The 22856-nt window shown below is 34.2% G+C and overlaps 1 protein-coding gene across 2 annotated transcripts in view; it reads left to right on the forward strand.

Moving 5' to 3' along the window:
* Nucleotides 1-22856, forward strand: part of LOC149961926 (extracellular serine/threonine protein CG31145) — a 190401-nt gene that overhangs the window by 68897 nt on the left and 98648 nt on the right. For both annotated transcript variants that reach the window (XM_090177359.1, XM_090177369.1), the window contains exon 2: nucleotides 850-974. In XM_090177359.1, the coding sequence (XP_090033485.1) occupies nucleotides 850-974 (125 nt within the window). The remainder of the gene's footprint in view (nucleotides 1-849; nucleotides 975-22856) is intronic.

Genomic DNA, 22856 nt, shown 5'->3' on the forward strand with positions numbered 1-22856 from the left:
AATAAAAAAATACCTTGACCCATCGTGTACCTTATCACGTGCTTATTTTGTCATGGGCTCTTGTACTATTTGGAGCCACTTTAATAATAGGATAAATCCTAATAATTATTATTAAATCCTAAAAAGTAAACCTATATATTACCAAGAATGTATTTATTTATATTTAGGAAGAATGATTATGTTGTGACAATCGCCGGGCACGTTGAACGCCTTTCCCTCGTCTCGCGCGGGGGGAAGACAAAACGTCACCGGCGTTTGATTTCCATCGCGTTAGGTGACGTAAATTTTAAGCAGCCAATGAAATACCGGGACTATTCGTTTTATTTTAAGCGGAGGAGCGTACTGGGGGGACCAACGGGTGGATTGAGAGAAAGGCTAAAAACCGTCTCGACATTCTCCCTAGGTATAAATAAATACATTCTTGATATTACAAGGCACCAAGAACGGTTAGATAATATCCAGGGTAGATTTACACCGAAGCGCGACTTAGATCCAGCAAGCTTCAATTAAAAAAGATATTCGCTCGGTCAATTTTCACGGACGAATAGCCCAAGCCCGATTAAAAGGGCCGAATTGATATCGTCTTGATCGTCAGCTGATCAATGGCCATTTCATTGATTGCCCGTGCCTCGTACAATAGCAGTAATAGAATCGTCGAGGGGGGGGGGGGGTGCGGCTTTCGTCGTAATCGGCGGCCACCAGGAGTCGCTGAAGCGAACAATGAGAAGACTTCGCGTTTTTTCACTTCGAAAGAGACGGATCCCGGTAATAGTTTTTGGTGGCGCGTAATGGGCTCATGATTACAGTCTCGTTGTCGGTCCTTATTAATTGGTTTGGCTTTCTCCGCAGGCCGAATTTGACGCACTGGGAACTCTTTCATTTGAGGATATGCCAAAACGAGTTGTACAAGGAGAATGATCGAGTGGTGGAGGCCCTGCTGCAGGATATGATGCATATGCCCATCGTTCATATTGGTGAGTTCGACAGCTCTATTTGCTGATAATATAAATCAAAATTCAATAAAAAGAAAATTACAAACTAATAAAAAAAGAAATTGGAAAGAAAAATTAAAAACAAATAGGAAATTTCAAAAAAAATTGAAAACGATAAATAGGAAATTTGAAACGATAAATAGGGAATCAGAACCTTGATAAAGAAATGAATAAAAAAAATCACAAAAATAATAAATAAAAACATTTTAAAATATTTCGCAAAGAATAGAAAGCAACCCCCCAAGATCTATTCGGGCTGGTGACCTAGACTACGCTAACTCAAATTACAATCAATTCAGCGAAAAATATTTTAATAAATCAAACCAAATTTAAAATCTTAAAATTAAATATAATTAAATATATGACCTTAATAATTTTAAATAAAACCGCATAAACACGACAACAATCGGTAGGACTTGAGAAAATTCGTAATTTTTAAATTTTCAATGAAAAATAATTGAAATTGTTTAAAAAAGTGGTTAGTTTCGTATAATTTAATTAGTTACTAATTATTTAATATTTCCAATGAAATAATTTAATGTGACTTTTGGTTCCATTATCCCAATTTCAAATTGTGGCGGAGTAGTTAACTCTTTCGCCTCGCAGCAAGAAGAGCCGGGTTCGGTCCCAGCCTGTGGCACTGGTTGAAAACTCGGAACTACTCCTTCCGCGTTGAGCTTTCAAGATCTCTCCCCCACTGGTTAGAGGGGTTTCCAAACGAGTTCTTAGGTTTCTCCATTCCCATTAAACCATGTAGGTGTTAACGGTAATAGTGAATGTAGGGAGCTGTTGTCTCGCGTGGCATGGAGGGCTTGCCACCACCCTCCTACGCAAATTAAGCCGGCCACAGGCAGGAATCCATAACTACTTGGAACGCTTATCCTGGCGTATCGCGTTTGGTGACGTCAAAAAAACCGTCAGCCACATCGAGACGAAAATCTTAAATCTGCCGCGATTAGAATTTCAAGTAGAGCTAAGGATTCCTGCCACAGGTAATTGTTTTCGCAAGTCAATAGTTGAATTAGGCCTGCGCTGCTCCATGGGTATTATAATAAATGCTTAGCTTTTAATTTTTATATTTGACATCAAATATTTAATCAATAATGTTTTTATGTTGAGACAACTTTTAACTGCACCGGTATGCTTAGAGCCGATATTACCAAAGTTATCTATCATAACAGTAGTGTATATGATAAAATCGTTGTAAAAGACCACTGCACTGTCATACCATTTTATTCTGATTTTTCTAGGGGTGTGTGAATACCAAATCAAATATTTCAAAACCAAATACGTCGAATTATTTGGTATTCGAAATACGATTTGGTATTTGATCAGTTAACTGGCTTAAAATTTTGCTCTAAAAATATTCGACCAAATTATTTCACGTTATAAATATTCGTTTTGGTATTTGACGTGCCTTGAAAATAAATATTTGATATTCGATTCGATCCCCAAAAAATGGTATTTGCACACCCCTAAATTTTTGCAAGATCATATCCGAATATGTTTCTTTTCATTTTAAGTGATGCATATTTTCTATCACAAATCGAATTTTCTCATTTTTAAAGTTTTTTCATTAAAATATTTTTCTAATACCGGTATCGGCCAATATCGGTTTAAGCGAAGATATTAGAAAAATAGGCCGATATATCGGAGCCTCCCAACGTCTTCGGAAGCAATTGAGGTGGACGCCGGTGATGTATTTCCTTCCCCCTTCTCGTTCTGGGGCCCAATTAGATTTTGATTGTAAATGATGATAAAATTAGCGAATAAGTCCATTATGAAAAGGGATAATTAAGCTAAACCCTAAACAAATTTGAAGAAATTTGAAGTTATTTAAAACTTACTATTAGCTCGTACCGATAGGTCTTCGAGCAAACATAAAGACGCGAATCTCGGACCAAATAGATCTTCGAGTGAAAAACTAAATTAAATTAAATTAAATAAAATAGCCAGAAATTCCAATGGTTTCGTCTTATTTGGGACTCGTCAGTACCGTGCGGGAAATCTGGCTCGCGACTATGACACCGAAAAGAGAAACTAATCCTAAATATTAAAAATTTCAAAACGAGTTGCGTGGCAACGGAAAGCCGAATAGGGGGAGAGTGGTGGAGATAATAACTTTTGATTGTAAATAAATAGTTCAACTTCTCGATTTTCAATTCAAACCGAATATCGCTTTAAATGTCAAAGTTGATATTCTGGAGTATCATTATTAGGTAAATATACCCGAAGGAAAAACATTTTCCTCGAAATGTTGCATGGATACGAGAACTTGAATACGCGACGCCGTCAAATTAGTGTCCGTTCCCAGAATTTAAATGTTTTGACTAGTGTGTTTGTTTATACGGTTTAAGTATGATGATATTTTATGTGTCACCGGTTTTACTATGCATATATGGCTAGGAAATAAGCACGTGTTTGCAAAGAATATCTCGACATTTCATAAATACCGAAAAGGATTTTAAAGCAAATTAATCCACTTGAGTTATTTATTGAACTGAACAACATTTTAGGGCTTTAATTAAAGTCGAATTTCGCCTCAATTTCTGGCTGAAGACGGGAAATATGTGTCCCGTCTAGTGAGTATATAGGAGCAGGCCCGACCAGAGAGGGGAAAACCGTTTTCAAATTCCCGGGGCCCGTGCAATCTCGGGGGCCCGATTTGGAAAAAAAATAGGGAAACTTATCTCCTCAAATGTAAAGTTATCTCTGATATTTAAGGTTCTATAGGCGAAACTATAAAGTCCAGGGGGGCGGAAAAGATGGTAGTCACGTGACTCTGTGAAGAACCTCAACGCCATCTATCCTAAGAATTGCGAACTATTATTTATTTTATTTTGCTAATAGCGGTTTAAATTTTGATCGATTCATCTAAATTATCTAATTATTATTATTGTTTAGAACATTGTGTAATAGAAAAGTGGAAGTTAATTTACTCAGGGCCGTCTTTACCTAATGGGAGGCCCCTGAGCAAGGCTATGGGCGACCCTTGTAACTCCACCCAAGTTTGTAACCTCCAGTGCGAAGTCCATCGTCACTCTAATCTACAACTATCGGTTCAAATAGTTTCACTTAACCTACTAAAGGTTACTAAAGAAGAAGCTTATTCTGAATTTAAAAATACTAACAACAAAAGTCTTTATTCGTTTTAGATTTACCCTGGTTGTAGACGCGACTAAATACGAAGTTTAGGACTTTCGAGCAATGTTTAAATCATTTTTTTCATTAAAATTTCTTTTACATTTCCCAATTTTAAAACTGGGGCCCTCTAGAATCTTGGGGCCCTAGGGCAGTGCCCCTTTTGCCCAATGGGAAAGACGGCACTGAATTAACTGTCTGCAGTATCTGGAAGGAATTTTTTTTCTTTACCGTCGCACGGCCAATCGAAGTTGGCTGTGATATGGTAGTCACGTGATTTTGTTTTCCCATTTTAACAAGTTGGTTAAGACCAAATTTACTTTATAGTTTCGCCTATTGGGGGCCCGAAATGTATATTTTTTCGTGTCCGGGGCCCGCTGTCACCGACCCTGTATAGTCTTAGTCGATAGCTACGCCGCAAAATTTTCGTTTTGAAAACGAAAACATTTGAGAGAGTTGGCCGTTTTCGATCTATCGAAATCTGGCAGCCTTGCCTGCCTACCGGCCTGTATCTCCATACCGAAAATGGCCGACGATTACGCCGCCGAAAATATTTTACTAAACTGATCGGCGGCGTTTTTGACCGTTATTTTGAATTATCGACTAAGAATATGTAACTTTGAAAGAGCTTACAAAATTACAATATTGCGCCTCAATTATTTGAAATCGGCTCTAATATGCGGTTCGGTTCCTTTAATTCGTTAATTAGTTTCTACTCCCTTTAATTCGCCTAATAGTTTCTACTGTTTAATTCGCCTATTAGTTTCTACTCCCTTTAACTCGCCTATTAGTTTCTACTCCCTTAAATTCGTTCTTTAGTTTCTACTCCCTTAAATTCGTCCATTAGCTCCTACTCCCTTTAATTCGGCTAATAGTTTCTACTCCCTTTAATTCGGCTAATAGTTTCTACTCCCTTTAATTCGGCTAATAGTTTCTACTCTTTAATTCGCCTATTAGTTTTTAGTCCCTTTAATTCGTCTATTAGTTTTTACTCCCTTTAATTCGTCTCCTTTAATTCGTCTAATAGTTTCCACTCCCTTTAATTCGTCTCCTTTAATTCGTCTAATAGTTTCCACTCCCTTTAATTCGTCTCCTTTAATTCGTCTATTAGTTTCCACTCCTTTTAATACAGCCCAACCGGAAGTACGTTTATCAACATGACGGAACATCCTTCAAAATATAAAATTTTTAAACTTCGAACGAAATTTCAAACTACGTAATAAAATTGAAAAAACTCAAATATTCTATTTGAATTTACGATACCCGGGGGCAAAATATAGAAGAGCCGCAAAATATTGCTTTTCTGGAGAATTTGAGAGTTCGGATGATCTGATGGAAAAACGTCAACCGCTCTGATATGATTTCGATTTTATGACATCGCCGGACTCCGATAAGGAAATAGAAAAGAGATAGAAAATAAGAAATAAAGAAAGAAATATGTATAAAAAAAGCCAAGTCGTATTTATTCTATCTCTTTTGGAATTCCAGCACCTTAGACTTGTTGAAAAAAAAACCCTTTTTTTTTGGTTCTGACGACTCAAAATGTTGAAAAGATTTCCCCCGAGTCGCTCGCTGTCCAATGGATTCTTTTCGCTTTTGTAATAAGACGCCCGCCTCTGAACGCGACATTCCTTGACGTCTATCTTTAGAGGTTTTAACTTTTTGCCGACATATGATCGAAATTGTATAAGATATAATATGTCGCTGTTAATAATGTCTTCAAAAGTGGGGCGATTGACGTTGATGGGGAGACACCGCTTCGGAAGGGTTGTCAAAATTAAGGATGGTTTATAAAAAGTAATAAACCATAATTTATTGATAAGATATAAGTTTCTGTTCATAATAGTGATCAGATATGAGTTTCTGTTCATAATAGTGATCGGATATAAGTTTCTGTTCCAAATAGTGATCAGATATAAATCTGTTCCAAATAGTGATCATATATAAGTTTCTGTTCATAATAGTGGTCAGATATAAGATTTTGTTCATAATAGTGGTCAGATATAAGTCTGTTCATTATAGTGATAAGTTGCAAGTTCTTTATATTAGTCGTTAGTCATAATTTAGGGTATAAGTTTATGTTCATAATAGTTATTAGTCATAATTTAGGATGCAAGTTCTTCTTTATATTAGTCGTTAGTCATAACTTAGGGTATAAGTTTATGTTCATAATAGTCATTAGTCATAATTTAGGGTATAAGGTTATGTTCATAATAGTTATTATTCATAATTTAAGGTATAAAGTTATGTTCATAATAGTCATTAGTCATAATTTAAGGTATAAGGTTATGTTCATAATAGTTATTATTCATAATTTAAGGTATAAAGTTATGTTCATAATAGTCATTAGTCATAATTTAAGGTATAAGGTTATGTTCATAATAGTCATTAGTCATAATTTAGGGTATATGGTTCTGATCATAATAGCCTTTAGTCATAAGGCATGTTTTGCTATGAGATATTATAAACGAAGCAATTTCACCAGTTGCTTAAATTGTTTTCGTAATTGTCAAATGTTTAAGGTGTACATTTGTACAAGTCTCTAACCATCGTCTAATGTAATGAATAACTTAACAATTTCTACTTAAATTGAACAGATATCCTGCAAATTGTGCATTAACGATCAAATATTTAAAATCTACGTGGTTTTAGTTTATTTATAATTTATCAACCTGATAAATTGACCTTCCTATAGTAAAATCAATGCATCATAAATAAATACCTTACAAAAGTCAGAAATAAAAATTGGCTATTCATCCATACACAAACAGTAATTTATTGTTTATTAGTTTATTACTTAAGCAATTAATGGTCCATTCAAGATGTTTTTTTAAATTAATAAACATTTACACAAAAATGGTATGGAACATAATATGAATATCTCATAAATGAAAAAATACGTAAATCAACTTCTACTTCATTGTTACAGTTCATAAATTCTTAGTAATAAGAAATAGCAGTAAAATTATTAACTTTAGCAATTAACGATCCATTCTAAAACCTAACCACGTTTTACGCATAAATGGTACTGACCATAATTTGAATATTTCACGAACAATATATTAACTATTCAACCAAACGTAAACAGTACTTCGTTGTTACTATCTTAACTAATCGTAAAATAAATTATAATTTAAAACCATAGGTGTTGCTATAAAATACGGGAGGTCATGTGACAATGTTTTGCCTACGTCACTTAGCTGCAGCTCTTGAAGGTAAAGAGCGCGCGCTGCAGTCGCGAGACCCTTCGAAATCTGAAACCCGCTTGCGAAACTCGCGTAAAAGTAAAACGCTTAAATAACTGGCGCTCGTGACGCAGATAAAAACATTTTATGCTTCTAATTTTTTATTTTTTATTTTATAGAAACACCTTTTTATGATTCGTTCAAAAAATCCAAATAAATCTTTTTGAAAAGTTTTTCTTTTCCGTTCTTATACATGTACAGGATGGAAGGCTCCCGTGGTCCAGCCTCGGTACTTCTCCTAGTACACCAGAGTGCTGCGGGTGCAACACTTCTACAGGCGCTGGTAGGTCAAAAATAGACCAATGGGATAATTAGATGCTCATCTTTATCCAATCGCCCGAATAAGCATTTGGAAGATGCGCTTCTAATTATCCCATTGGTCTATTTTTGAACTACCAGCGCCTGTAGAAGTGTTCGACCCGCAGCACTCTGGTGTACTAGGAGAAGTACCGAGGCTGGACCACGGCTGAGCCTTCCACCCTGTATAAGAAATCGTAATAAAATTATTATAACTTAAGCGATGTATGATCCATTCAAATAAGAAAGACTTCGAAAACCTTTTATGAAAGTTTAGTTTCCAAGTTTTTCTTTTTTAATCTGTCAGAGCTGTCAAAATTGCAACGACCATGAACCCCCACTCCCCCCCCCCTCCCCGCAACCGAGCGGGAAATATGCAAACAAAATTGCAGCCCGAAGTTTTTTTTTAGAGTTCAAGCTCTCTTGCTTAGAGAATTAAGTTAGGGCGCTGTTACTTCGCTAGGCCACCCTGCCTCCCGTTCTTGATATTATTTTTTTATTTAATAACCGTGTATTAATTAACGGTTTTGCTTACGTGAAAAATGTAGGTCATCAGTTTTAATTACATTTTGAGCCGGTAGGGGGTGGGCTCAAATGTTAAAGGAGATTCTTTGTTTTATGATTGTAATTATCTGTTTTGGCCGTGTTTTTTCCACCGTTAATTATTCGGGAGAAAGCCGTTAATTTGTATTAATGACTTAAAGAATTTAGAGATCAATTTATTTTTTTGTAATTTCTCGAAAAAAAAATGATTATATATTATGCGTTTTTAGTTTAAAGGATTTATCATAGCCTAATTATTTTCTTGTCTAAAGCCTGCATTCTTTAATAATTATAAATTTTCCCGCCCAAAACCAAATCATTCTTAGAATCCTTAATTTTCCTAGTTAGACGCCTAAGAACATTTTGTATTTAAGAAGGTACAGCTATTGATTTTGGCGCCCCACTTCAAACACTTTTTGAAAAGCGGATTTGAAAATATTTTCGCGTGATTTTTACCAACCATGGACAGAAAACTGACTATTACGTTTGAACATACCTGATTATTATTTGAAACCTATATTTTCCTGTAATTTCAATAGAATTAACCCTATATTTTCCTTTAATTTCAATAGTATTTATCCCATATTTTCCTGTAATTTCAGTAGAATTTATCCCATATTTTCCTGTAATTTCAATAGTATTTATCCCATATTTTCCTGTAATTTCAATAGAATTTATCCTATATTTTCTTGTAATTTCAATAGAATTTATCCTATATTTTCTTGTAATTTCAATAGAATTTATTCTATATTTTCCTGTAATTTCAATAGAATTTATCCCATATTTTCTTGTAATTTCAATAGTATTTATCCCATATTTTCCTGTAATTTCAAAAGAATTTATCCCATATTTTCCAGTAATTTCAATAGAATTTATCCCATATTTTCCAGTAATTTCAATAGAATTTATCCCATATTTTCCAGTAATTTCAATAGAATTTATCAAATATTTTCCTGTAATTTCAATATTATTTAGCCCATATTTTCCTGTAATTTCAATAGTATTTATCCCATATTTTCCGGTAATTTCAATAGAATTTATCCTATATTTTCTTGTAATTTCAATAGAATTAACCCTATATTTTCCTGTAATTTCAATAGTATTTATCCCCCGATTTATTAACTATATTTTATATATTAAATATAAATTTGAACAAATTTCCAATCATCTTGTACATTCAATTAACAAGTTTACCCAAGAGGAATTTTATCGAAAAAGAATTTTTCAAGTTACCTGGTTTTGTAAATAAAGTAGCAAGACGCGAACACTCTAATTTAAATTAATTTTTAGACAAACCGACATTTTCAAGTTACCTGGTTTTGGAAATAAGCTAGCGAAACGCGAACACGTTAATTTAAATTGATTTCCAAGCAGACCGAATTTTTCGAGTTACGTGATTTTGGAAATAAGGTAGCGCGAACGCTTTAATTTAAATTGATTTCCAAACAAACCGAGTTTTCCGAGTAACATGGTTTTGAAACAAATTTTCTGAGATACCTGGTTTTGAAAAAAAGGAGTGAAACACGAACCCTTTAATTTAAATTAATTTCCAAACAAACCGAATTTTTTGAGTTCAAAAATAATCAGTACTAACGAAAAATATAATTTACCCTGACTCACCAATGAACATACTTATAGCTATAATTTTTATTACGTTACTTATGATTATACTTAATTTGATCATTTTTTGCGGCTTTTATTACGTTACACTTAATTTTACTAATTTTTACGAAACTCTATTTCCCCAATGATCATATTTATACATAACGTTATTTATGGTAACACTCAATTTATGTGCGGGTGTCCGTGTACGCTAGTGTTGTTAAGTTTCCGGAAAAATTTCCAGAAAATTTTCCGCAAATCGGAAAAGTAATAAAATTGAAACAAATTACTTTTTAAGGGTTTTTAATGATTTAACTTTTAATCGATATAAAATGTCTAATAACAGTAAAAATACTACAAAACATTAATAGTGTTACATTGTTAATCAGTTTAAACTAGTCTAGAGGTTTAGTTTTACTTTTAGATTCGAAAAAATGAGGCGAAAATGCCGCTTTATTTAAATTTGCAAACAATATTAGACTAATCATGGAATTAAAACTTTTTTATTTTTTCGGAAAAATACGGGAAATTTTCCGGAAAAAAGGCTTGGGTCATTTTCCGCGGACTATTTTCCGACTTACAACACTGGTATACGCTGTCCAAAAAATCTTACTTCTAATAAAAAACGCAATTCCAAATCTAGGTTAAATTTAGCCCCAGCTATTCAATAAAAAACTTTAATGAAAATCGAACCTAATTTAATGAACGTGATGTAGAGTTTACTACGAAAAGGGGGGTACCGTAAGATACCCCCAGAACTTTTCTTAAAATAATATTAACCGATAAGACTGAAGATATAGGCCCAAAATGGTCGTGAAATGCCCAAAAATATATTTTCTAACGTTATCGTACTTAATTTTGAATAAAATATCTAATGCACAAAGCAAAAAGGAAAAACAGTAAATTGGGCAAACGCCCAAATCTTGGGCTCAGATTTTAAAAAAATATATGTTTTTAGGCCGGCAAATGTAGCGTCGAACTTGATATAACCCTAACCAATAACTCATACTTCTACTTGGAATGTTTATCGCGGCAGATTTTCGTCTCGATGTGGCTGACGGTTTTGTTGACGTCACTGTGTTAACTTAGCAACCAACAACGTGAGAGGGGCGCGCGCGCAGAGGGGATTTTTGCTCTCGTAGGCGGGGCCAAAGCCGTCAGAGTGATCTTACCATACGCGATACGCCAGGATAAGCATTCTAAGTGGAGGTATGGATTCCTGCCCTAACTGGTAAACCAATACACAAATCCCTTGGATTGTGTGTAAAAAGGGTAGTTGACCGTAGTTCAGGGAAATATTTCGTCTACTGACTTTATGGTCCATATGGACGGGTGGGTCACTAATTTCTAGTGGACAAAATCCAAATTTCCGCGAAAATGGAATATCCTCATTAGGAATTCAGTGGAACCTCTTTGATCGTCGGAGCTAATTTTAACGGATTTGTCGGCCTAATAAATTGAAATTACTCTCCAAATTGACGATCAAAGCAATAGACTTTCCTATAAATTCCTAGCTAAACAGAAAAAAAAAACATATTCCCGAAGACAACATAGCGCTACTTCATTAGGACTTGCAAATTTATTTAATCTTTGGTTTTAAAAATCTGCTTATGTTCATTCCTATTTGTTTGGTACTTTCTGAAGCATCACCCTTAAAGTAGATTTTCAAAATATAGCTACGTTAAAATTTACAAAATCAATGATATATAGCTAATTATCTATTTATAATGGTTTGTATAAAACTATAACCGTTAGACGAGTAGGATTCTCGAAACAAATCCACTATTTATCCAGACAACTAGGTTGGCCGGTTTGCCAGATAATCGTTTCTTGAGCCTCCCTGGTTCAGGAAAAATCGGGCCAAACCTTCTGCCTCTCTATACACAAAAGTAAATAATCAAATAAGTAGTATTTTATTTAATATCCAGATTCTGTTGCCATTTTCTAAAGTCCATTGATACGAGGCATAACGTTACGTATTTCAGTGTAAAATGAACTGACAACTACGGATTACTGTATAATAGAGAGGTTAAGCTGCCGTCGAAAATGTGTAGGTCTAACTTGTAGACCTATAGCTTTATTCTTTACGATCTACAGCTCTTACAAGTTGCCACTACTCGTTTTCGACATGGCAGTTTTAACCTGTCTGTTGTTATATGGTTATATTAACGTAACTAATATAATTTAATTAATCAAATGTTTAATAAAAAAAATTTTTTGGGGGGTTCACTAAAAACGATCCAGAGCTAATAATCGAAAAGCTATTTTTCCTAGGAATTTGATATTTTTAGACCGTATAGCATACAAAACTCGATGACCTTGAACCATATCCCCAAGGTCATTCAAAATCTATCTCGGGAATCGTTGGGCTTAGAGACTCGGTTCCAAATAGAATGGTGTGTGCCATCGCATTTTATGTCAAAGTGGATCTGAGCCGAAATGAACACCAAAAACAAGAAAGTTATAAATAAAAATGTTAAATGACTAATTATCAACTAAAAAATGTATTTAAAATAAGCCCAAACTAGGTACTTTATAAATTATTAACATCAATGATCTTTTGGACCTTTTTATTTATGACCTTCTTTTTATGTTCATTTTGTTGGCTTCCTATTGGCCAATTTACATCGGTTCAGAGTCACTTGGAGATAAAATGCGATGGCGCACACCTTTCTAATTGGAACCGAGTTTCTAAGCGCAACGGTTCTCGAGATATATTTTGAATGATTTTGAGGACATGGTTGAAGGTAATAGGTTTTGAATGACCTTGAGGACGTGGTTGAAGGTCATAAGTTTTGAATGACCTTGAGGACATGATTGAAGGTCATAGGTTTTGAATGACCTTGAGGACGTGGTTGAAGGTCATAAGTTTTGAATGACCTTGAGGACATGATTGAAGGTCATAGGTTTTGAATGACCTTGAGGACGTGGTTGAAGGTCATAAGTTTTGAATGACCTTGAGGACATGATTGAAGGTCATAGGTTTTGAATGACCTTGAGGACGTGGTTGAAGGTCATAAGTTTTGAATGACCTTGAGGACATGATTGAAGGTCATAGGTTTTGAATGACCTTGAGGACGTGGTTGAAGGTCATAAGTTTTGAATGACCTTGAGGACATGATTGAAGGTCATAGGTTTTGAATGACCTTGAGGACATGATTGAAGGTCATAGGTTTTGAATGACCTTGAGGACGTGGTTGAAGGTCATAAGTTTTGAATGACCTTGAGGACATGATTGAAGGTCATAGGTTTGAATGACCTTGAGGACGTGGTTGAAGGTCATAAGTTTTGAATGACCTTGAGGACATGATTGAAGGTCATAGGTTTTGAATGACCTTGAGGACGTGGTTGAAGGTCATAAGTTTTGAATGACCTTGAGGACGTGATTGAAGGTCATAGGTTTTGAATGACCTTGAGGACGTGGTTGAAGGTCATAAGTTTTGAATGACCTTGAGGACATGATTGAAGGTAATAGGTTTTGAATGACCTTGAGGACGTGGTTGAAGGTCATAAGTTTTGAATGACCTTGAGGACATGGTTGAACGTCATAGGTTTTGAATGACCTTGAGGACATGCTTATCCTGGCGTATCGCGTATGGTAAGATCCCCTTTGCGCGCGCTCCCTTCTCACGTTGTTGTTTGTTAAGTTCACACAGTGACGTCAAAAACCGTCAGCTACATCGAGACGAAAATCTGCCGCGATAAGCATTCCAAGTAGAGGTATGGTCATTGAGTTTCGTATCATCTATTGATCCCCTGCGGGAGCTATGGGATCTAAAAATATCAAATTTTTAGGAAAAATAGCTTTTCGATTATTAGCTCTGGATTTTTATTTAGTGGACATACTGAATAACAATAACGCTTTTCCTACAAATACCAATGGTATAGTAAATCTGTCTTTAATGTATATTTCACACTATTTACTCGTTGAATTTTCTCCGAAACAAATCAAAAAAGCCAAAAATCCAAAATCCTTCGTATCGGAAGAAAGAAAAGTCAACATAAATTTCAATTCGGTGAAAGTGCACCGTTCCAATACACTTCACTCTTAAGTTGTGAAAAGCAATAGGAAAGTACTTTGCGTATCAACTCAACTGCGAGATCGCCTGGAAAGAAAATTTAATCCACATTGCGTAGTTTTTTTCGAAGAAGACCTGGTATCTATGGGTTAATATTTTATCAGTTTTCTGTACTTGTTGAAAAGTTTGCTCGTCTTTTGGGAAAATATTTTTTTTACGAAGCGATGTATATAACGCTTTCTGTTTGATCTTAACTTTGAATTATTTATTGTTTAGGATTAAACAAAGTTCTGTTTTTTTTTACGTTTGTTTTAGCTTAGTATTCGAATATTTTGCGTATAACTATTTCCTTTGATCTAAATGTTTTCTGCTGTAGTCGTTTGCATGTACTCGAAATAATTAACATTTTTCATTTATTTGAAATTTTCTTTAAATTACTTAACTTTGAAGTGTTATAATATGGCTCTTAGAAAATTATTTTCCTCTGTTGACGGAATAAAAGTGTACTATTTAGTATTAGGACTACTCTAATAATAGTAATTATAATAAGCTAGACTCAGGGCAAAGAATATAAAGCCCCAGGAATGGAAGGATTGATATTATTGGCCGCGTGTTTTGGCAGCGCTAGAAACTTCCGGCAAAGCAAATCAGAGTAACCGGAAACGGTTAGCGCAACCCGGTCTCTCTTTAAAAACGAGAGGCGCAAAAGTTCCACTAGACGGAGCTACACCTTCCATTCCTGGGGCTTTATATTCTTTGCTCAGGGCCCGTTCGAAGGCAAAAATTATGAAAAAATTGTGGCAGAGTTTCTTCGAGCTAACGTGATAAATCAAGGTGAAAACCATATCGAAACAGATGTCCCGCTGAAAATAATGTATCGTGAGTGACCCAATACTATGAATTGATTATGAAAAAAGAATTTTTGGCACTACCAATCAAACATTTACCTGAAACCGCGTTTATTGAGCTACAAATGGGAATGGCCAAGGCCCGAATTGATGGGCGCTCCATAGATTCTGCCACGCGGGTAAGAATTCGTTGATCAATATTTTTATTTAATATTAAAACGAAAAGTAGAAAGAACGTACTTTTCGTTTTGATATATTTAAAATGTGACTTTGGGAGCAATTGTATTATAAAATAATCTTATTATAGATCCTCATAGTCATGTGCCGTATAATTATTATCGACACAAAACTGTCAAGTTGAGTGTTTGTCGAACCTTATAATAATAAAAATTATACATATAAATAGAAGTATGTATTTATTATTGTAGTTATCATTTAAAGAGAAAGGCGGACACATCTCTCTTTTGACCTGATACTCAACGATAAAAAAACTCCCAGATATACTTAATGAAATGTTTATTGAGCCCCAAACTACTTTTATAGGTAAAAATTTACCGGAAGGTGATAACCACCTTTGAAAAATATCCAAATGAAATTCAAATCTACCGCCAAACTGATAAAGGTGAAAAAGCAAGCTCGAAGATTTTAGTATGACAATAACTTTGCCACTAATTGAATGTGAATCTAATATTATCACTAGGCCAACTTATTTGGATTGCACTTATTCGATACTTTTTTCTCTCTAATATGTTTTTTTTTCGGATTTGGAAAGCGTTTTTGATGTAGGTTTTAGCCTGATTGGAGATTCATCAATCTTTTACAATAATATTTCGAAAGTCAAATTAATTCACTTCTGTAATTAACCATTTTAAGAACTCATTTAAGATATTTAAAGGCGAAAATATACAGATTAACAAACAAGGGAATTATGACGAATTTGTTGGGGTATTTTATCTGTAAGACGTAAAATAATGAAAATAAATTTATCAAATGGTCGAATTTCACCCTGTCACGACTGTATCTTCCCATTGCGCCTAATCATATTCGACCGAATTCCCATTAGACCGAATTCCGCCAATGTATTTGATGAAATTAGCCCAAAGGCGGGTTTTGTATTTTTCTAATCGACCGACGCAATATTCTCAATTGAGCGACAGTAAAAAAAAATAGTTTTTCTTTCTACTCCTTTAATTTTTCATGGAAGCGTTTTAATATATTTTTAAGTCTGTTAGGTTAGGTTAGGTTAGGTAACACTGCATGCTGTTCTGACAGATGCTGAAACGGTTAAAACCGAATCCTAAACCCGGAGAAGTGCGGGTTTTTCGGTCGAATGGGACAATCCCATTAGACCGAATCCTAAATCCGCCAAAGTGCGGTTTTTCGGTCGAATGGGATTGGATTCGGCGCAATGGAACAGATTCGTCACGACAGGGTGAAATAAAAACTTCACCGGCGTGTGCTTTAGTCGCATCTGAAGACGTCAATTCGGGGTTATCACACGTCAGGGAAAACCGGGAAATGTCAGGGAATTTAATTCTGGAAATTTTGTACGAACCCTGATATAATAAGATACGTAGTCCGGATAATTACTTAGTTTTCAGTTTTAATAATAATAATAATTATAATCAGATAAGCTAATACCCAATACTAGCGACTTGTAAAGCCAATATTTACATAAGAAAATATCAAGTGGAAAAAGTGGAAAATTCTGGCCTGGACAAAAAGGAATTTAGTGGCTAATTTCGCCAAAAGTGACCAATAATTGTTTTTACTACAGGGACAGTCATATTCGGATAAGTCTATTTTGTTATATGCGAAATATTAATACTATCATTGTTGAGTGTCAACTAACAAGTGTAAGTAATATTCAAAATAAAATTTATTTAAAACATGCGAGGGAAAAGTCAGGGAATTTAAAAATAGGCCTAAAATGTCAGGAAAATGTCCGGAAATTTTAAGAATTTGTAAAAATTCAGGGAAAAGTCAAGGAATTAAATTTTATCTTGGCACTTTTTGAAGGTAATTTTACTCTAGATCTATGTCAAATTCTATGATTATCATTAATTTCCTTGGAAGTTTGGCTAATGTTTTCAACATTGCAATAACCGTTTTACTGAAATAATAATAATAATAATCAGCTAGGCTAATACCCAAGGCACCACCCTAGGCCAAAGTCCAGGGTGACCAGACTTCCTATATTTTTAATACCTTCCTATAAATTCCTTTATTTTCACCAATTTTCTATATTTTCCTATAATTTCACGATCTTTTGAAAATGAGATAATTTTTTAAGTACGTGTCATAGGACATGTAGTGAAAAAACTGCCGCTTTCGAACAAAATCTTGAAATCCGCTAAGTGATCCAATAATGCAAGAAAGCAGTGTACAAAAAATATGTGATTCGAGTCAAAGTATACCGATATGCAGTAATTATCTTATTATTTTCCTATATTTTCCTATTTAGTTCCCTATATTTTCCTATAATTCGCTTATTTCTATTCCTATATTTTCCTATAAAATTTTCCAAGTCTTTCCCTGGTTACCCTGCGAAGTCATCAAGCGCCTTTTAAAGCCATTATTTCAGGGGGCCGGGTTACAATGCGTATAAGTCCATTCAAATTTATTAACTTCTGATAAGTCCTATAACATCCTATATTTTTAGCAAAATCCCCTAAAAGTCCTATAAAATCCTATAATTTTGATATTTTGCCCATTTCAAATCCAGCCACTCAGTTAAATGGCTAGGTTTAGCTATAGGATAAATTCCTATACGAAGTCATTCTAGACTATACTTTTGTTATTGTTAACATGGTTAGCTACTAGTATATTTTTGTGATAAAATGGTCAAATAGTTCCTATTTTTTAAGTGAATATCAAAGATTTATTCCTATAAATATAGGTTTTGTTTTTAAATGCATAAAGTTAGTAAATTAAATAGCATATATAGTCCTATAAAATCCTATAATTTTGTAAAACTAGTCCTGTAAAGTCCTATATTTTTAGCAAAATAATCCTATTTTTTCTATAAAAAAAATAAAAAAATAAAGTGGGGGCCCTGCGATACGAATATATAGCAGCACCACACGTTCGCCGTACGCGTTGTTTCTCACGAACTGAACTCTCTCCCATTTTCCATAATCCTTAATTTGCAAATTCACCACGGCCGCCCGAAACGTAAACAGACCATCGATGTCTGTTATCATTCCGGGAAAGCCAAAACCCGACCCAACAAACGTTTCCAAAGAAAATATCCGCCAACAACTAGCCTCCCATTGACGCTCCTGAACTTCTCCCTCTTACCTTCCGCTACGCATTATCTCCCCGTATGGGACCCAGACGATTACGACATACCGGGAGAAATGGCAACGGCCAAAAGTTCCGAGCCTCCGAAAAATACCATAAATTCCCCATAGATGTCGCGGCGGAGCGAAGAAATCTAGTCGTTAATAATTAATAAGGAACGAAAAGCCATTTCATAATTAAGGATTTAGCCCGACGCTATTATATTCCGCGTGTTCTCGGGGCCAACTTCGATTTGTCTAGGGATATTTCTTGGCCGTATAAGTTGATTATAACCTTTCACAAATATTACGCTTTTGATGGGGATGTTTTTTTTGTTTGCTTTCGCGTGACGCACTATGGGAAATTTTGTAATTGCGAGGCGCTGCGTCGTTTTTCCTAATATTTATTTTGTTCCCATTTATTCGGATTTGAAATTATTTCTACGCCCGGAGGGTGGTTTTTCCTGTCCGGCGTTCCGTGGGGGGAGCCGGAATTATGTTCCAGGGTTCACACGGACCTGGAAAAACTGCAAATATTGGAGAGTTAGATTATTGATAGAAAAGTCAGAGAAATATGAGGGATATTCCCAGTTTTTTAGTATATCAGGGATATTCCCATTATTTTTAGTATATCAGGGATATTCCCATTTCTTAGTATATCAGGGATATTCCCATTTTTTAGTATATCAGGGATATTCCCATTTTTTTTAAGAATATCAGGGATATTCCCATTTCTGAGTATATCAGGGATATTCCCATTTCTTAGTATATCAAGGATATTCCCATTTTCTTAGTATATCAGGGATATTCCCATTTTCTTAGTATATCAGGGATATTCCCATTTTTTTAGTATATCAAGGATATTCCCATTTTTTTTAGTATATCAAGGATATTCCCATTTTTTTTAGTATATCAGGTATATTCCCATTTTTTAGTATATCAGGGATATTCCCATTTTTTAGTATATCAGGGATATTCCCATTTTTTAGTATATCAGGGATATTCCCATTTTTTAGTATATCAGGTATATTCCTGTTTCTTTTGGTAAAATCGGGGGATATCAGGGATATTCCTGTTTGTTAGTAAAATCGGGGAGAGAATTTAATTAATAGTAAACTAAAATTAGGATTTTAATTAATAGTAAACTAAAATTAGGAATTTAATTAATAGTAAATTAAAATTAGGAATTTAATTAATAGAAAATTAAAATTAGGAATTTAATTAATAGAAAATTAAATTTAGGAATTTAATTAATAGAAAATTAAATTTAGGAATTTAATTAATAGAAAATTAAATTTAGGAATTTAATTAATAGAAAATTAAATTTAGGAATTTAATTAATAGAAAATTAAACTTAGTAATTAAATTAATAGGAAATTAAAATTAAGATTTAGTTAATAGGAAATTAAAATTAAGATTTAGTTAATAGGAAATTAAAATTAAGATTTAATTAATAGGAAATTAAAATTAAGATTTAATTAATAGGAAATTAAAATTAGGAATTAAATTAATAGGAAATTAAAATTAAGAATTTAATTAATAGTAAATTAAAATTGAGAATCAAATAAATAGTAAATTAAAATTGAGAATCAAATAAATAGTAAATTAAAATTGAGAATCAAATAAATAGTAAATTAAAATTGAGAATCAAATAAATAGGAAATTAAAATTGAGAATCAAATTAATAGGAAATTAAAATTGAGAATCAAATAAATAGTAAATTAAAATTGAGAATCAAATTAATAGGAAATTAAAATTGATAATTTAATTAATACGATGCTTTTCTTGGCAATGTTCGGTTTCGGTTGCGACGTAAGCGCCGAACTGAGTTCCCCCTCCGGCCTCCTTGTTGTATTATTAATGCGTGGCGTGCGGAGGTATCTTTTACTGGATTACGAGACACGCGATCCTCGGCGCGCACCGACGGTTTTTCTTCATTCATATTTTAAGAGTGACAAGAGTTTTTGCTCAACGGAACTGAATGAGTTTCGCCATTTTTCGTTTCATATTTAACCGGGTGAATAGTTTCTTGTCCAAAATATGTGATATCATAAGTATATTACAACATACGAGTGAAGTATACATTTAAGACAGGGTCACCAAAATGTGTGATCTTTACTAATATGGTGATCTCGACGTTCAATCTTTTAATAATAAGTAAATACCTTAATAAACAGGTTGATCTCAACCTTCTAAATGGGTACCTGGACCTTGATAATTATCATCTCAACCTCAAAATGTTTATTTGGAAATAATACTAAAATCTTAATATGGAAAAATAACTTCTTTAATAAACAGAGCGATCTTGACCTTGAAAATGGTCATCTCGACCTTCAAAATGTTTGTGGAAAATATACTCAAATCTTATAATAAAAAATAACTTCTTTAATAAACAGAGCGATCTTAACCTTGAAAATGGTCATCTCGACCTTCAAAATGTTTGTGGAAAATTTTCTAAAATCTTGTAATTAAACATAACTTCTTTAATAAACAGGGCGATCTTGACCTTGAAAATAGGAAATTAAGGCACCACTAATCTGGGATGTAAAAATTTACCATAACCATACACACCAGATCCCTAGAATGCCTAAAACCCCAATTTTTCCTCCAAGGTCCCTAAATCAAGATTTGTTCTCTAAAGCAGCGGTTCCCAAAAGGTGTCCCACGGAACCCTGGGGTTCCGTGGAAGGGTCACAGGGGTTCCAGGAATTCGCAGCGCGGCCACCTTTGTTCGTGGCAACAGTCTTCTAAGATAAGTAAAAAAATGAGTTGGGCTTCCACCAGTATTAGCTGCATAATTTAGGGTTCCATAGCAAAAAGAAATTGGGAACCGCTGCTCTAAAGTACCCTTTATTCAATAAATCCTACGAAAGGATCAGCGACTTTAAATATTTCAATTTGAACTAGTTTGGTTTCAAAAACTGCCGCTCAAAAAATGTATGCGGGTATTATTCGTGCCGGGCTATAATTCCTAAGTATAAATAAAAACGTTTTTGGTAAATATTTGGAGACTTATGGAGCTTGTATTCTGAATTGGTTCTAAATAGACCTTTCTATTAAATAAGCTACGCTCGCTGAACTTGTTTTTATGTAGCAAATTCGTCACGAAAAACGTAAGAAGTTCAGTTCAGTTTATGCTTAAAAACAGTGTTCCTCGTCAAAATTATTCTTTATGTCCCGGGCTTTTCGTAATAAAACGTCATCGATACGTCACCCGTGAAACAGCAGCAACATCAAACAATAAGGCCAATGTTACTTTATAGAAAGGTCTATTCAATAAAACCAAGGATAAAACACAATACTGCGTATGTTTGTAGTGGGGTCCCGCGAATTGACCAGAAATCTCACGTTAAGGGTAATATAACCTGCAAAGGAATCTTTATGGAAGACCCCTTCAATTTTTCAAATTTCCCTGTACAGTGGCGCCAAACATTTTTAAACCCAAAGGCAAGAGCGGTTAGAGTTGCAAACGTTGGTGTTCCACACCAAATGCCTAGGTTATATTCCCTTTAAAATTAAAATTTCTTGATGCAACCATAATAATAATAATAATAATAAGGCTATATTTGGGATTTCCAGATACAAAACATTTACAAATTTGAATTAAATTAAAGTAAAATTGGATGAAATGTTAGAACAAAATCTTTAATATTTGACTTAAAAATTGAGAGCGTAGGGTGGCAAGATAAGAATTTTTTGGAAGAGCATTCCATAATGAAATTCCCCTGTTGGCAACTAACGAGGACTAATTATTAATAATTTCAGCAAAATCGAACTTAAATAGGTGTTTCTATAAAATAAATCAATAAAAAAATTAAATGTATAAAATGTTTTTCCCCGCGTCACGAGCTTAAAGGGAATATAACCTCAGGTATTTGGTGTGGAACACCAACGTTTGCAACTTTGGCCGCTCTTGCCTTTGGCTTTAGAAATGTTTGGCGCCACTGTACAGGGAAATTTAAAAAATTGAAGGGGTCTTTCATAAAGATTGCTTTGCAGGTTATATTCCCTTTAAGCTTTTCAATTGATGCTTTATTGGCACGCGCGTTTCGCACGTCGACTACAAATACCAAAATCTTTATCGACTCCAGCGCACGCTCTCTATCTTCAATAACTTTAGCTAGTGACGTAGAAAAAACATTTACACGTGACCTAACGTATTTTATAGAAACCCCTATTAAGAAAAGTATGTATATTTAAAGCAGAAAACACTAACATGGTCGAATGGCCCACTTTTAGGTCCCCGATCACCAAAAACCATAATGTACTTTTTCCTATCGATTGACATATAATTGACACTTATAGACCTAATTATTAAAGAGTTAATCAGCGGTTACACTGTACGTGAAATTAGTACACACAAAGCCCTTAGCGATTCCATGTAAAAAACAATTTGAATCGGCGAAGGTACTCTTTTCAGGCTAACAATATTAGACGAATAGATGAGCACTTCACTCATACTCTGGAGATATTATATACTTTTGGTTATATTACACGTAGAAATTTGTTATATTATACACGTACATTTGTTCGAATTTCATTCGTCCGAACGGTGGTACAAATGTCCGAATGATCATTTGTCCGAATGCCGGAAAACAGGATCGTATGTCCGAAAACGTATTTCATTTGCCCGAAACATTTATCACAACTTTTGTTGGTGATTTAGTCGTTCAATTTATGTTAACTTTACTGGCGAATTGCATTTGTTCGAATAATCGATTGTCCGTTTTTTCGAACATTAGGAATTGGTTGTTTTTTTTAATATTGTTAATATAAGAACATAATAACATTAACGTGAACCTAACCTAAAATATCCACAACATTCAACGCAATTCCCACTTACTATATCGGCCAAAGGAAAAATGGACATCATAGGATAAAATGATTA

Source organism: Leiobunum rupestre, chromosome 1 (assembly GCF_980474605.1).
Source record: "Leiobunum rupestre chromosome 1, qqLeiRupe1.1.hap1, whole genome shotgun sequence".
In the NCBI taxonomy this organism is placed as follows: domain Eukaryota; kingdom Metazoa; phylum Arthropoda; class Arachnida; order Opiliones; family Sclerosomatidae; genus Leiobunum; species Leiobunum rupestre.